Source organism: Talpa occidentalis, unplaced genomic scaffold (assembly GCF_014898055.3).
Source record: "Talpa occidentalis isolate TD23 unplaced genomic scaffold, MPIMG_talOcc4v2.1 talOcc4.16, whole genome shotgun sequence".
Lineage (NCBI taxonomy): Eukaryota > Metazoa > Chordata > Mammalia > Eulipotyphla > Talpidae > Talpa > Talpa occidentalis.
In genome coordinates this window covers 32,944,382-32,958,711 of record NW_023601653.1, presented here as the reverse complement: position 1 = coordinate 32,958,711, position 14,330 = coordinate 32,944,382, and the positions used below count along the sequence as shown (strand labels likewise).

The 14,330-nt window shown below is 34.5% G+C and overlaps 1 protein-coding gene across 1 annotated transcript in view; it reads left to right on the top strand.

The window, feature by feature from the left end:
* The window catches only part of TRHDE (thyrotropin releasing hormone degrading enzyme), a 371,478-nt gene extending 357,991 nt beyond the window's left edge, over positions 1-13,487 (top strand). Inside the window, 4 exon segments of the mRNA XM_037513975.2 lie at positions 3,634-3,801; positions 4,347-4,487; positions 6,380-6,461; positions 12,575-13,487. Coding sequence (XP_037369872.2) covers positions 3,634-3,801; positions 4,347-4,487; positions 6,380-6,461; positions 12,575-12,718 — 535 coding nt within the window. The 3' untranslated portion in view covers positions 12,719-13,487.
* Positions 13,488-14,330: the final 843 nt, after the last annotated feature.

Here is a 14,330-nt window from a genome sequence, read left to right as displayed (position 1 = left end):
GATAGGAATATTTATTATCATTTCACCTTAGTAATAATTGTAATAAAAGTAATAAGGAGGAATTTCATTGCCATATATTGATACAATTTTCTGAGTCCCCTCCACTGGGCTACAGACATCATTTAGACACAGCTTATACTGAGCTCTCCCTATGTACTAGGCACTGTGCTAAGCACTGGATACACATCATATCATTTAATAATTGTAAAAACCCTGTAAGAAATTATTGTCCCCATCTTTCCGTTGAAGAAAGTGATACTGGTGCAAAAAGGCACCCATTTCTTTTAAACAGCTTTAAGTTTTATTCAAGCAGCAAACAAGGGACTAAAGAATGGTCTCAGAATAAGCGACTGGTAGAGGAAACTGAACAAGTTCAACCTTTGCTCATGCTGGTTATTTTTCTGTCTATTTTTAAAGTCACAAAGTGGTTTCCCTGGAAGTAGGGGTAAGAGTACAAGTACTTAAAAGGCAGAAGGAATTTTAGTGTTGGTAAGAAAGACTCACACAAAGTAGTCTTTTAATTTTTAGAGTAGGCACACATTCTTTCAAATGAATTAATTATCTGCAAATTAATTAAAATTAGTTAAATGGAGGCCCTACTCTATATCAATGGCATTTGAAGTGTCACAGAAAGAGGTACTCTTCAAGAGGCTAGTGAGTTGAGAAATTTTTTTCATTGTCTTTGGAAATAATTAAATTCATGTTTCAGTGTTAATACAGTGCCTAATAAAAAGAATCTTGTTCTTAGAAAGCAGGAGGGGACCTTAGAAGTCATGCAGTTTTGTCCTTTCCAATTAGGATGAAAATGAAGCCAAAACAATGACCTTGAGTTGACTCAACCATACCTAGAGGTCAAATTAGGTCCATTGAGAACATGCTTAGAAACAGACCCATCTCAGGATAAGGCATCAAAATTTATATTTTAAAATAGTGTGATTTTTTTCTTTTGCAAGTATAATTTTCCTATGAGAGATATTTTAACCATATTATCAGATTTATTGCTACATATTATACATTAGTATTTTTCTATATTAGAATATGTTTTAATAGCAATAGAATTTTATCTTTATAAATGTAATTATACATTTACTTATCATGTATCCCAAAGTAATTATAAAAGCTATTAAATTATTAAATTTAAAATATTTTTGTTAAAAGGGATTTACCCATAACTCCCAACCGAGAGACAGTATTATTAATATTCTTTTACTTGCCACTATGGTGTTGAGATTCCTCAAAACACCGAAAGTGGATCTACCATATGATTCAGCAATTCCACTCCTAGGAATCTACCCAAAAGACACAAAAAGCACAAGGGAATATATGAGCTTTGGTGGTGGGAGAACTATGGTGACCATATTTGAGGGGAGAAATCATGTGCTGTCAAAAATTAACAAGGATATAAGAAAAAGGCATGTTTTAAAAAATAAAATTCTGGAAAAATATTCTCTTATCATTTCATTCTTTCTCCCTTACATATATATTTTAAAGTTAACACAGTGATATATATATATATATATAGTCTGACCTTAGTAATGTCTCATCATATTAAATAATGTTTTACCACATGATTAAATATTAATATATTGCCATTATTCAGTTTCTGTTCATGTCTTAAACTAGTTTATTATTTTAGATGGTTCTGATATTTTACCTAATAGCAGAGACAATTCTAATAGCAAAATCTTTGTATTCCTATTTATATATCTTAATTTATTGATCAACTTCACAGTTTTCCATTTAATAACTAAAGTACCAATTTATGGTGATTTTAAGTATTAGTGTCCTCCCACCATTATATTATTTAACGCAGAAAAAAAAATTTCCTAAGACAGATATACCTTTATTTTTCCACCTACCTAATTTTTAAACTTCCATCCACAGTGTTTAGTTTTTAGACATTTGCTTTTATCTAAATAGAAAAGTTAAATATTTTACCAAAATACAAAAATTAAAGTATGTTAAAGTGATACACTAAACTTTTATGCTTTTATTACTTTTATCATAAAAATGAACTCTAGCGTGATACTATTTAAAATGAGAATGGAACAAAAAAATACAGTAGAGAGTACACTAATTAGGTAATAATTTCAGCATGTTTGTTCCCTAGAAAAGATAAAAGCACTTCCTTTTGGCTAAGCATTACCCCATTTATCTCCTATGAAGGCAACTAGGAGAGGCCAGCTCACTGCTCTTATATAGGATGTGTACCATACATACCTGGAGAAAAACAAGCACAGCTTTCCTTCCCAGATGATAAAATTCCATTAAAAGATTTACATCGGAGGCAGCAGTTAAAGAGAAATGACCATGGGGATAGTCACATTTTCATAAACAATTTCCATGTTCACGAGAAGGGCCCCTCTCTCCCTGTAATCCTGATATCAAGAATCTCATTTGTACTGTTCATAACTATGGGTTCTGTGGGTTTTTCAACTCATGCTTTACAAACAAATGAGCTTTTTCATTTGTTCCTAATGACTTTGGTTTCTACAAAGAGATCTTAAACTGTCCCCAGAGCAATCATTTTGCTAAAATGTTATTAGAACATCTTTACAAATTTAGCAACAAAAGGGGGTTTCATTAACAATGGAAATCATTGGGAACTGAAGGCCCTTGGCAAATTCAGTGCTCAACAATCTTGTTTTATTTCAAAGATGAGTATAAATGATCTTGTGAACTATTCATGGAGTCTTTATCTGGTGGGCGAGTAAGAAAGATGAGGGTTGGTGGAATGGGAAGAGACGTGAGAAAAATGAGAGCTGTGACCCGCGACTAATTAGCTTTGCTCTTGCTCTCCCCAGGGTCTGCATGAACCTTAGGCAGTGGGACCTGCTAGATAGATACTGCCCTGTTTGTAGGTGGGATGTGGGGATTTTTCAATGGCCCGTCAACAAGATTTAGCTTATATATGTAAACATGTATGTGTTTTATCTCATAATCAAATTTTTAGTATTATGAGACAATTGCTAACAAAATTGACCTACAGTTTCTTACAGGGCACATTCTCCTGATGTAGCCCTTCTTTTTTTTAAGATTGGTTTATTTTATGCATACAAGAACTGGAGTACAGGCCAGAGATGCAGGAGGTGAGAGGATTCACCAGAGACAGAGTGGGGAACAGAACAGGCAGATTGACTGAAGTACACTGCTGAGGGGAGCAGCAGGCAAGTCAGGCGAAGTCTGCTGTGCCATGTGGGTATCTTCTTGACTGGCTGGGGATCGAACTTGTGCTGCAGTGGCTGTGGACAGCTTCACAGTGCTGTGCTTAACCCCTGGTGCCACCAGGGAGGCCCCTGATGTAGCCCTTCTCGTAATCTGCAGCTGCAGCTTCAGATACAGAATTTGCCCTTTTCTGGGGCAGTTTGCTTCTAAAGCTTCCTTTGCCCTGAACACTTTTTGTTAGATTTCTTTTTCAGGATGTCCTTAAACCATTTTTAAATAAATAATAAAGAAATAAATTGAATGATTATTCATCATTCAATTGCTATTTTTTTGAATATTGTTAGTATGTAGTATTATTCTTTCAGATAAAATCATCTTTTCAAAAACTGTAGTAAATCAACATCTATCTTATTTTCAATACTATGAAGTTTTTGATTAACAAAAAAGCACCATGGTTTGATTCTCTAGAATACCACTGAATGTCAGAGACATCGTCTACTGCACAGGAGTCTCACTGCTGGATGAGGATGTCTGGGAATTCATATGGATGAAGTTTCACTCCACCACAGCAGTTTCTGAGAAGAAAATATTGTTGGAAGCCTTAACTTGCAGTGATGATAGGAATTTATTAAACAGGTCGGTCAATTAATTTTCTAGATTTATTTGAGTCATGAAAGCATGCTCTGTTAATCAAATTGTTCTGGAGCTGTTATTTCCTTAAATATATAGTTACTCTAAAATATATCTTCCCTAAGCTAAGGAAAATAGCCGTTTAACATGACTAAACTAGTTGACTTGAAAGATATACTTTTGTTTCTAACCCATTATTTTACATATATGTTTCATATATATTTAAGATACATATGTAAGAATGAACTTCACTTTTAAAGGAAGTGTTTCCTATAAAGAATTTTAAATGTGAGTTTGAAACATCAAACCACAATTATGATTTTTTCACCCAAAGATTTTTTTTTCAGAATTTAATATAATACTTAAAATATTATGAGTTTGGTAATTCTTTTGTAAACAGAAAATTGTTCTATTGACAAATTTATAGTTACAGTTTTCAATGGACTATCCTTTTGAAGAATACTGCAAATTAAATCATGAAAATTTTTATAATTTTATAAAAATTTTTAAGTTAATAAACTCAAAATGTACCCAAAATTCTATCCCTTCAGGCTTCTGAACCTATCACTGAATTCTGAGGTGGTGCTGGATCAAGATGCAATTGATGTGATAATACATGTAGCTCGAAATCCACATGGCCGAGACCTTGCCTGGAAGTTCTTCAGAGATAAATGGAAGATATTAAATACCAGGTAGATATAAGAGTTCAAACATTTACACTTGAGTAATTTACAGGTGACATCTGATAAAGGGCCAACTTTCTGTGTTAGAATCAAGGTTCAGAAAATAGAATTTAATTTTAAAATTAACCACTACAGTACAATTCATAATTATTCTAATAATTATATAATATTATGCATTTATTAAAGATTGATCACTGTAATTATATGTAAAAATGGGGAAAGTGCAAGAGGTTTCCTTGTGCAACTTTCCTGGAAAATCTATCAAATTGTCCAAACTTGGAAGTAATTTTGTATAAAAAAACTTCTGTATGATAGAAAAAGATTTCTAAATCATATATAATGGCTTTATAATCTAAAAACTTTTATTACTTCAGTAGAATTAAATTTCTCTTACATATCTCTTACACTATCTGTTACATAAATATCGTAAAACACCTGAAAGAAGGAACACTGAATCAATGTACTATTTTAGTTGCAATAGAATTCATTCCCAAGATTTCTTGTTTCATAGTAAGAGTTCTTCAGCCTCAATTTTACAAAATGTTTCATCAAATATTTAAATATATTGTAATAAATGATAATTTATTACTTTGATAATCTCTATGGTATTTTAAAATTAAGTTTATTATAGAGTATGTAAATGCTGCATGATCTTAAACTTGAATGTCTCTATAGAATCAGCAAACCTACTGTTCTATCTCTTAATTTCTGGTGTTTAAACTTTATTTTCTAAAAGTACACCTTTGTTGTTTGCCCTTGCATAAAGATTCAATTGCCATGGATGTGTCATAAAAACAATTTTTATCTACATGTATATCCTTGTCAGAAAGCACTGATTTTCCTAAAAGATACACTGACTTTTGTGGTGTTTCAGTTCGAATGTTGGGATGATTGGAAGATTAGAAATTGTTGTCATATAGTGGTAATCAGACAGAAGATGAAATTAACATATATAAATATTTCACTTAAAGTCATAGCAAACATGTGCCAGGGCACAAATTTCTTTAGAGAATGGTTTTGTACATCAGTTACTGTTATGCATATATAGTTTAGTCCCTACCAAAATAATGCTAGGTTTCTGATATGCCTAATTTGGCTCACTGAGTGTCCATGATCTTTAATCCTAAGTAGAAAGGTTGAGGTTTGAGAACATCTATAAATATACCACTGTTTATCCTGACAAATCAAATCATCTTCCTGTACCCTGACTCCTCTGTCAATCTTTGACATTGGCACACTGTCCCAGGTGTTCCTTCTCCCTGCTCTGAAGAGTCCCCAAGATCTTAGTTGCCCATCTAATCACAGTCACTCCCAGATCTCTGTCACTGACTCAGACATTTTACCTAAGCTTCACCTGAAGAGAGTCAAGTAATTATGCTTGTGGTACAAGGATTATCTTAATATTCCCATTAAAAATATGAATATTGGTGGGAGTATTTTCATGATATTTGGCTTCTAAGCATACAAAAGGAGAATGTCAATTCAGGTGTAACTAACCAAAACTGTGTCCTAATGATCCTCAAGTTGGTCTTGCAGCCAGCCGTTTTGCCTTTGTTGGGCAAAACGTAGGGTGCTTTAAAGTAGAAAGTTTAACAGTATTTCTTTCTCAGGGCTTGGATTGGACAAATAATAATAAGTCTTAAATTTAATTTTAGATTTCTCTAAAACACTGTGAACTAAACCTGGTGGCATCTGATGGTGTCCATAGCCCAAACTCTTTGTAGTCTCTCACTCCCCAGATGAATGATGTTCAATGCCCAGGGATCTCGGTGAAAATAACACATCTCAGGTCAAATGGAACCCTCCAGAAGGACTCTAAAAATTCTTTCTAGTAAAATATCTTTCTACCAGTATTTCTCAAATTATTATGTTAATATTAAGACTTCTTTGTATCTTTTGAGGTATGGAGAGGCATTATTTATGAATTCCAAACTTATCAGCGGAGTTACAGAATTTCTTAATACTGAAGGAGAACTCAAGGAGGTAAATATTTTAAGATTTGTTCTAATGCTTTTCTTTCACAAATGTGAAATTCCAGATGTACTTCAACCATTTTTTCCCAACAGATTTTACCCATTTATTAAACACACACACACACACACACACACACACCCTGATATTAAAGTCTTTACTCAGTGCATTACTTGCAAAGATATTTTTAACATGTTAAATATGAACTATCTGGGAGAGAGATTTCAATGTAATGGTTATCAAACTGAGAGAATCCAAACCCATTCTCAAATTCTTTGATCCAATCAACTGCTCTTTAACTGTGAACATACATTCACATCCTGGAAACAACAAAACTAGGCTCTCAAAAGAACTCTGTGATTGACTGCAGGGGCTGAATTTGGTGTTTGGTGTTGAGGTGTAGAAATTGAGTCTCACTGCTATGAAGTCACCTCTATACAGACAATGGATAGATAACTGGATGTGATGATGAAGTTTCTTGCTCTCTAGTTCTATTAAATGGAATGAATTCATATATATGTGGAATGAATTCATATATATGTGGAGTATATCTGGAAATATATAGTGGAATTAATAGTATATTTAATGTTTGTACAGCCCCAAATGAAAATTGTTTCAATTATTTAAGGATTAGTGTGCAGTTGGCAGAGTATCTAATATTTTTCATTTCTTTCTCTGGAAATTTGTAACAGCTAATTTTTTTTGTTCTTGTTGCTGTTTTTTTTCCCCATGAGTTCATAGCCCTAATGAAGTGGGGTATGAGATGGCGAGGGGTAGGTTAATAGGTAGCTAAAATGAGCGAAATATGGATACTTTTGATTGATTTAAATCAGCTGGACTTCAGAAATCTCCTACTTTCTCGTCTACTGCTCTCCGCTATAAAATATAGCTGAGATTTGATATTGAGAATCATAGTCTCCGCAGTTTTTGCTGATGGAAAGTCTGATGCTGTGACCCAGAGCTAATCACTCTGAGCAGCATTCTCTCAGCAGCAGCAACCCTGGCACCATCCTTAATATCTTCCAATAATGCCCAGTTTCATATGATCATCTCCGGTGCACTAACTTGGATTCTTCACACTTTGAGCTAAACTAAGCTAAGTCTCTGATTGTAATGATTTGAAATTCAATTTTTATCCCTGCTATGTGTGTTTCCAACCCTGAAGGATTTGGTTTTGAAAATTCCAACACGTTTTACTATTTTTTTTTAATAAAGGAAGAAGCTAAATAGATTTCTTTCCTATCTGTAGGAAACAGAAAGAAAGAACAGTAAATTAATGATTGCTTTCAATTTTCTTAGTATTTAAATGAAGCACATCTAATTCCATAATTTTATGTTAAACAATCTGGGAGTAAAACTTTCCTTTAGTCACAACCTGTGAGTCATTACAGTGAACATAGAGGTGAAAAATATCTTCCCTCGTCTCCCCTCCACCTCTCCTCTGCCCTCCTGTCTCCAACACCCTTCCTTCTCCGTCATCTTGCCTGTGTTTGTCCCATTTACTCTCTTTATTCCTGCTTCTGCCTCGTCCTTCCTTCCCTCTTTTGCCCTCTAAGTCTGCCTTTCATATTTCCCTTGTTTCTGTAATACCAAGGCCATGGGAAAACATCTTTTCAATGGACATTTAATTGATTTTATCATATAATGACCGTTTTATTTTACATATTTCACGGACACATTTTTCACACTTGGCTTGTCATTTCAAATGTTCCAAAATGCCCTCATAATGAAAGATACAATTTCAAAACTGAAATTAAATCGTGGCTTTCATACTGTTATCTACAAAGCTGCCCACTTCACAATACAGACTCTCCTTGGCATGAGTGATGAATCCCTTCATGACAGAGCTGCTTGCTCTGACTTTCTAGTTTTAACAACTGGTGCCTGGAGCTTTTCCTGCATTCATCATTTAATCTTCATCTACAAGGTTGGGAACCAGTATTGTCAGGTGGGATGGGCATTTAATTTGTATTGTTGATAACTCCCATGAATATAAAGGGACTGAGGAAATTCCAATCAAATTCTTCCATAACCAATGACCATGTAAGCAGAAAAGCCAATATACTCCCTTGAGATATGGCATGTTCTCATTTCAAAAGTTTATAGATCAAAAGGGAATCAGCATCTTTATGAATTTTAAAAACTTATCTGAGATTTTAATGATCCCCATCCGCTGTACAGTCATTCAGTAGAGAAACATATTGTTCCACGATTTCTTCCCTAAAATTGCATTCCAGTACCTGAAACTAGCAAATTCCTTTTAAATATATGGCTCTGGCAATTTGAACAGTATGAATCCATGAGACAGTTCATCATATTTTCAATATCAAACTAATGGACTCATAACCTCATGGAAGATCAGAGGCCATACTTTCCATTCTAATGTCCATTAAGCAACTCTCCCCACACCCATTTTCCTGCCTCTTGAACCTAATATACAGCACAGTTGTAGAAGAACATTACCCTGTGCTTCACAGATATCCCATGAACAGTTTTAATGCTACAAATATAAAGGGGCACTAGCCAATTTTGTTCATTTGTGTAGATACTATGAGTATACTATGTCTTGTAATTTATTCTAAGAATAATTTGTTTAGGTTCTGGGTACCGTAAAAGTTTTTTAAATGCTAAACGTTTTTTTTTTTTTAATTTTATCATTGCTCTATTTTTCTTTCAAATTATATTCATTGGGGCAAAGTGTTTTACATCCTTGTATCTGCTTTGGGGGTCATAGGTTATGCAATGCTTATAATCAATTAACAAACATGCCTAGAAATGTTATGCTAAGAGAATGGAGCACAAAGAATTCTGACATCTAACTAATGTTATTTTATATACGTGTCTAAGCTTATAACATTCTTAAATGAAAGCATAAAATGGCATACATATTTTAGGAGTCACAATTAAAAAAAAAAAGCTTAATAGCCATACAGACCTAGCAAAGAGCCATAGAAATAAGCAAACTGGAATGTCAAGTGCCTTCCCTCTGCCCACACCTTAGAGGGCATGGGGCAGCGCTCTGGGAGGCACTATGATCACTCTCTAGGGCCAGATTGAAGATTATTCTGCCAACATGTTTGCCAGAAGACCTGGGGAGGAACATGGAACATCAGATCAATTTATGCCAAGTATGGAGAGTGGACCAGATGCTGTGTTCTGATGAATGAGCTGCTCCTAAGATGCATGAGTCACCTCAGGCTCTCCAAGCTCAAGAGGGAAGTATTTAGTGTGTTTAAATAGTGGTTTAAGAAAGCCATACCTTATATGTGGAATATATAGAAACTAAACAAAGGGTCAGATAAAGACAAGTGTAAAAATGAACCCTGGAAAGCTGACTACAAAACTGTAGCATCCAGAGCTCCAGGGCGGGGAGCAGTGGAGGAGGTGAGAACTGAGAAAGGAGCACTGTGGACTATGGTGGTGGACTGTGGGTGATTTGTGGCAGGAGCACGATGGTAGCTATTCCTGAAGGGGGGATCCTGTACCTCCAAAATGCCAACAGTCATTTAAGCAAATGTTTCCTTGTTTGAAAAAGAAAATGTATCCTTAGACACCCACCAGCTATATGTTGTAATGAGCGTTCTCTTGCAGATTAATTTGACCTACTATCTTTATCAATAACATGTTCATATTCAAACCCACAGTTTGCCTTTGAGAAAGACTTAAGAGTTTTACTTGATTTGTTCAGGCTGGCTTGCTACCTGTCAAGAGGTCATGAGTCAAAGTTGTGTAAGGGTCGCTTTTCACTATTACTATATTCAGTGACTGCCTAGGGAAATATGTAATAATGCAGAGAATACTTTAAAAGAATCAGGTGTGTTTTTTTCCCTGATTGACATATATTATGCAAATGATGCCACTATAGTATACACCTGTAACATACAGGTGTACACTGTGATATACATTTTATAATCAATTAGAACACAAAATTCAAAGCATAGATCAACTTGTATTATTTGTGACTTCAGGGATGCAGACTGAATGAATCTGATTATAAATATGTAAATGCAAATGAACTATTGGATTGGATTAATCTGCTACAGTTTAATATGGAAAGCTGTCTGGAGGTTCCTCACTCTACTAAAAATGGAGCTACCATGTGACCCAGCAATTCCACTACTAGGGATCTACCCAAAGGACACAAAAACATTGATTCAAAAGAACACCTGTACCCCCTATGTTTATTGCAGCACTATTTATAATATGTAAAACCTGGAAACAACCCAAATGCCCCAAAATAGATGATTGGATCAAGAAGATATGGTATATATACACAATGGAATATTATTCAGCAATCAAAAAAGATAAACTCATGCCATTCGCAGCAACATGGATGGAGCTAGAAGGAACTATTATGGTCAGTGAAATAAGCCAGAAGGAAAAAGAAAAATATCAGTTTCACTTATAGCAGGAATATAGGGGAACCAATAAGACATCAGTGTAAAAAAAAATAACAGTACAAACACAACAAAGCAAAAACAGACAATTACAAATCAGAGACATCCTGCAGGGGAGGGAGAGGGATCGGAGGGAGGGAGGAGCACAGGGGACTGTGGTGATGGTGCACGGGTGCATTGGGGAAGGAAATTCTATGGGGACTATACCTGAGGGGGTGGGCGGAAGCAAATATTGTTTGAAAAAATAAAATAAAAAAATTATAACCCCCCCAAAAAAATTCTGAGAGCATAAAATTAAAATATATATATATATGAATCAAGTGTTTCCATTAGACTCCCTACTTACATGTATACATATTTCCAGATATGTGTGTGTGGCACTGTGCCTGCACTATTAGAAATATTCAGTCCACTCTAAGCCCCCTTCTTTTCTTCCTCTCTTTGTACTATATATATATTTGATCAAGTGTTGAGTCAGTTTTAAGGATAGCACTGACAAAACTCTATTATACATGGATGTTTTACATGTATGTTGGGATAGTATAGTGATTTCCAAGTCTTGAAAAGGATCTATCAATTGCTCTGCTATGTGTTTATTGCTAATACTGCTGGGTACAGAGTTTTTGGGAAAGTGGAGAACCCATCAGAATCATGTAATCAAAGTAACACTCTCATAAACAACCAAGTTAGCCATGAACCAATTTCTTGATTAGTTCAGAAAGTATAATTAGCTGCACTTTAAATGCCCCTATTCCCATTTCTCCCTGTCCCTGAGCCAATCTTGACGCACTACAGTTCCCTCCTGGTATAGCTTCCGTGTGGCGCCCACCTTGTGATGAGTCACACCCCACACTAATTATACCACATAATGAATCTGTGTTGCAGTTGATTTTTCACATTTGTCTATTAGGTTTGCAATTGGTTAGTTGCCAGTTTCTTGAGACATACCAAACATAATGGAAAACTTCTAGTTTTTAATCTTGCAGTAAAATCCCTGATTATTCCCAGAATATGAGGACCCTTTAGAGAAAATCTTACAGCCATAGAAACTGGGACAATATGTTTTAAAATTATGATTCATTTTAATTAAATGCTCAAAATCTCAAGCTAACTGTGACCACATTCCTCTCTTATTCTTTCTAAATCTGGCTACTCAGGTGTTTGCAATATCATTAATCACACAGTATTCACAGCATGGGAGTTTTTCTACACCACCCAATATCTTTAGTAATCTTTTGCCTTCATAGTCATAGCGTCAAGATCTCATTCTGCTTATTGGAAAATGACAAAATAATTTTCTCTCTGGAAACAAAAACTTAACTTTAATCTTTATGTTCAGTTTTTAAGGTTATTTTGTATACTGGCTATCCCCAGTAATTAGAATGAGTCTTTGTCACAACCCCATCACCCCATTGTGAAAAGATAAATAAATGTTCTAATATTTATTTTTGAAAGAAGCTGGACTTGGAGCTATTTATACTGTAATGTCCTCTCTTTTCCCTTTTTGCTTCCAAAAGCAATTACATCATAGGCTCATGGACACAATAATTAAATTGCATTGTATTACCAAGCCCCTCCATATATTAAAAGCTACCTTCCATAGTGATTGTGGCACTTTTGTTTCAAGTAGATTCTTGTCCTATATGTTGATCATTAATTCATTTTAAAATGACATGAGTCTGTTCTAGGAACATACATATTTGAACTTTTTGGAATTTCTATTTCCAGCTAAAGAACTTCATGAAGAACTATGATGGAGTAGCTGCTGCCTCTTTCTCAAGAGCTGTGGAAACTGTCGAAGCCAACGTGCGCTGGAAAATGCTGTATCAAGATGAGCTGTTCCAGTGGTTAGGAAAAGCTCTGAGACACTAATATGTTCCCCTTATAAACTATTCATCTCAGAATTTTGTAAGAAGATCCGCTTTTTGTGGAATGAGGAAAACTTACTATGTGAAAATAGCTGGATTTTCAGTGTTAACATGTGGGAGGAATTTTTTTTTTTTTAATTTTTGGTTTGGGGGGAATTTTTGTTGTCGTTTCATTGTTTGGTTTTTCTACTGGGTATTCTTCTCTACAGAAACTCCTGCAAGTGAACCTAGCCATGATTGCTTCAGCTGTACATTCCTTGCTGTACAGGACCAACTATGATAGTGGTGCATGTCGATGTTGCAGTCAGTTTGGAAAACATATTCAGAATATTTTTGTGCATGGTTGTATGGTCCTGCCTTGTTCCAGCATGCTTATTTAAAGTGTCCAATGTTGTATGTGAATATATGTTTTATCTAGGATGGGCATTATGCAAAAGCACAAAGATTATCTATGACAATCAGTGTTGCAATGAAAGAAAACCTGAAAAATGAAATTGTATTCTTTGTCCTGGGCAATGTGAGAGATAAAAAAGCCCTTTAAATGATTACTATCACTTATTTCAGCACTTAGATTGTCAATAATTACTGTGTTACTCATTTTCTTTGAGTTAAAGCCGTGTATACAGTAAAAAGGCATATAGATAGTGTATACATATGTTTATGTGCAGAGGGAAGCCCCACATGTATATACTATGTTGTACACTGCATATGTGCAAAGAAATTTCTTCAGATAAAAAGAAAATTTAACTCTTTTTATAAACTTATGCAAACTTTGAAAAAGCTTAAAGAGTTTATCTCAACATTATCTTTCCTGGAAATTTCCTTACTAAATTTCTCAGCTGTTACAGATCTTTTCATCTATTTCCTGAACAATGGTCTATTCTACTGTATAAAAATGAATTCAAACAAAATCTATGTATAAATTAAACATTCTTCTAACTCTCTAAGGAAGTGATAGCCTCACATCCTAAATATAGTTTTGTCATTATTTTGGTCAAACTTCCTATTGCATAAAATAATTGTGCATACTTAATAATTACCAGTGCTGAGAACGTATTTGTTTTTCCATCTCATGCAGGGTCAGAGAGTTAAAAACTCTCAGTGTGTGCTGGTCTCTGTGTCTGTGTGACTCTAATCCTCTGTCAAGTGATCATACCTCAAGTGGGTCTACTAGCATTTAATGACCTTTAATGCCAGTTGTGCCATCCATCAAGATGAAAAGTTACTTTTCTTGATCAAAGATTTTCCTTTGTGATTAACAACTCTATTGTACCTGGGATTTTGGAATAACTTCTTTTTATGGCTCTGTTCTATGTATCACAGTGTTTTTAAATATTATTCTCACCCAGTAGGCCAAACACTGATCAGATGTTCCAAAATTAACATATTTTATAGTTTGCCATTATAAAATTATTATATAATATTATGTAATTTATGTTATAAAATACCAGTACAATTACTACACATAAGACAATGTTTGTGGAACACTTTCTATTTTCCTGAGGTTTTTCTCTAACTCTTCTTGCCAATCATAGAGACAAATACATTCTAGTTCTAATAGTCACTTAACACTGGGTCAAAAATAGACATTTTAGAAACTAGAGCCATTCATTTAT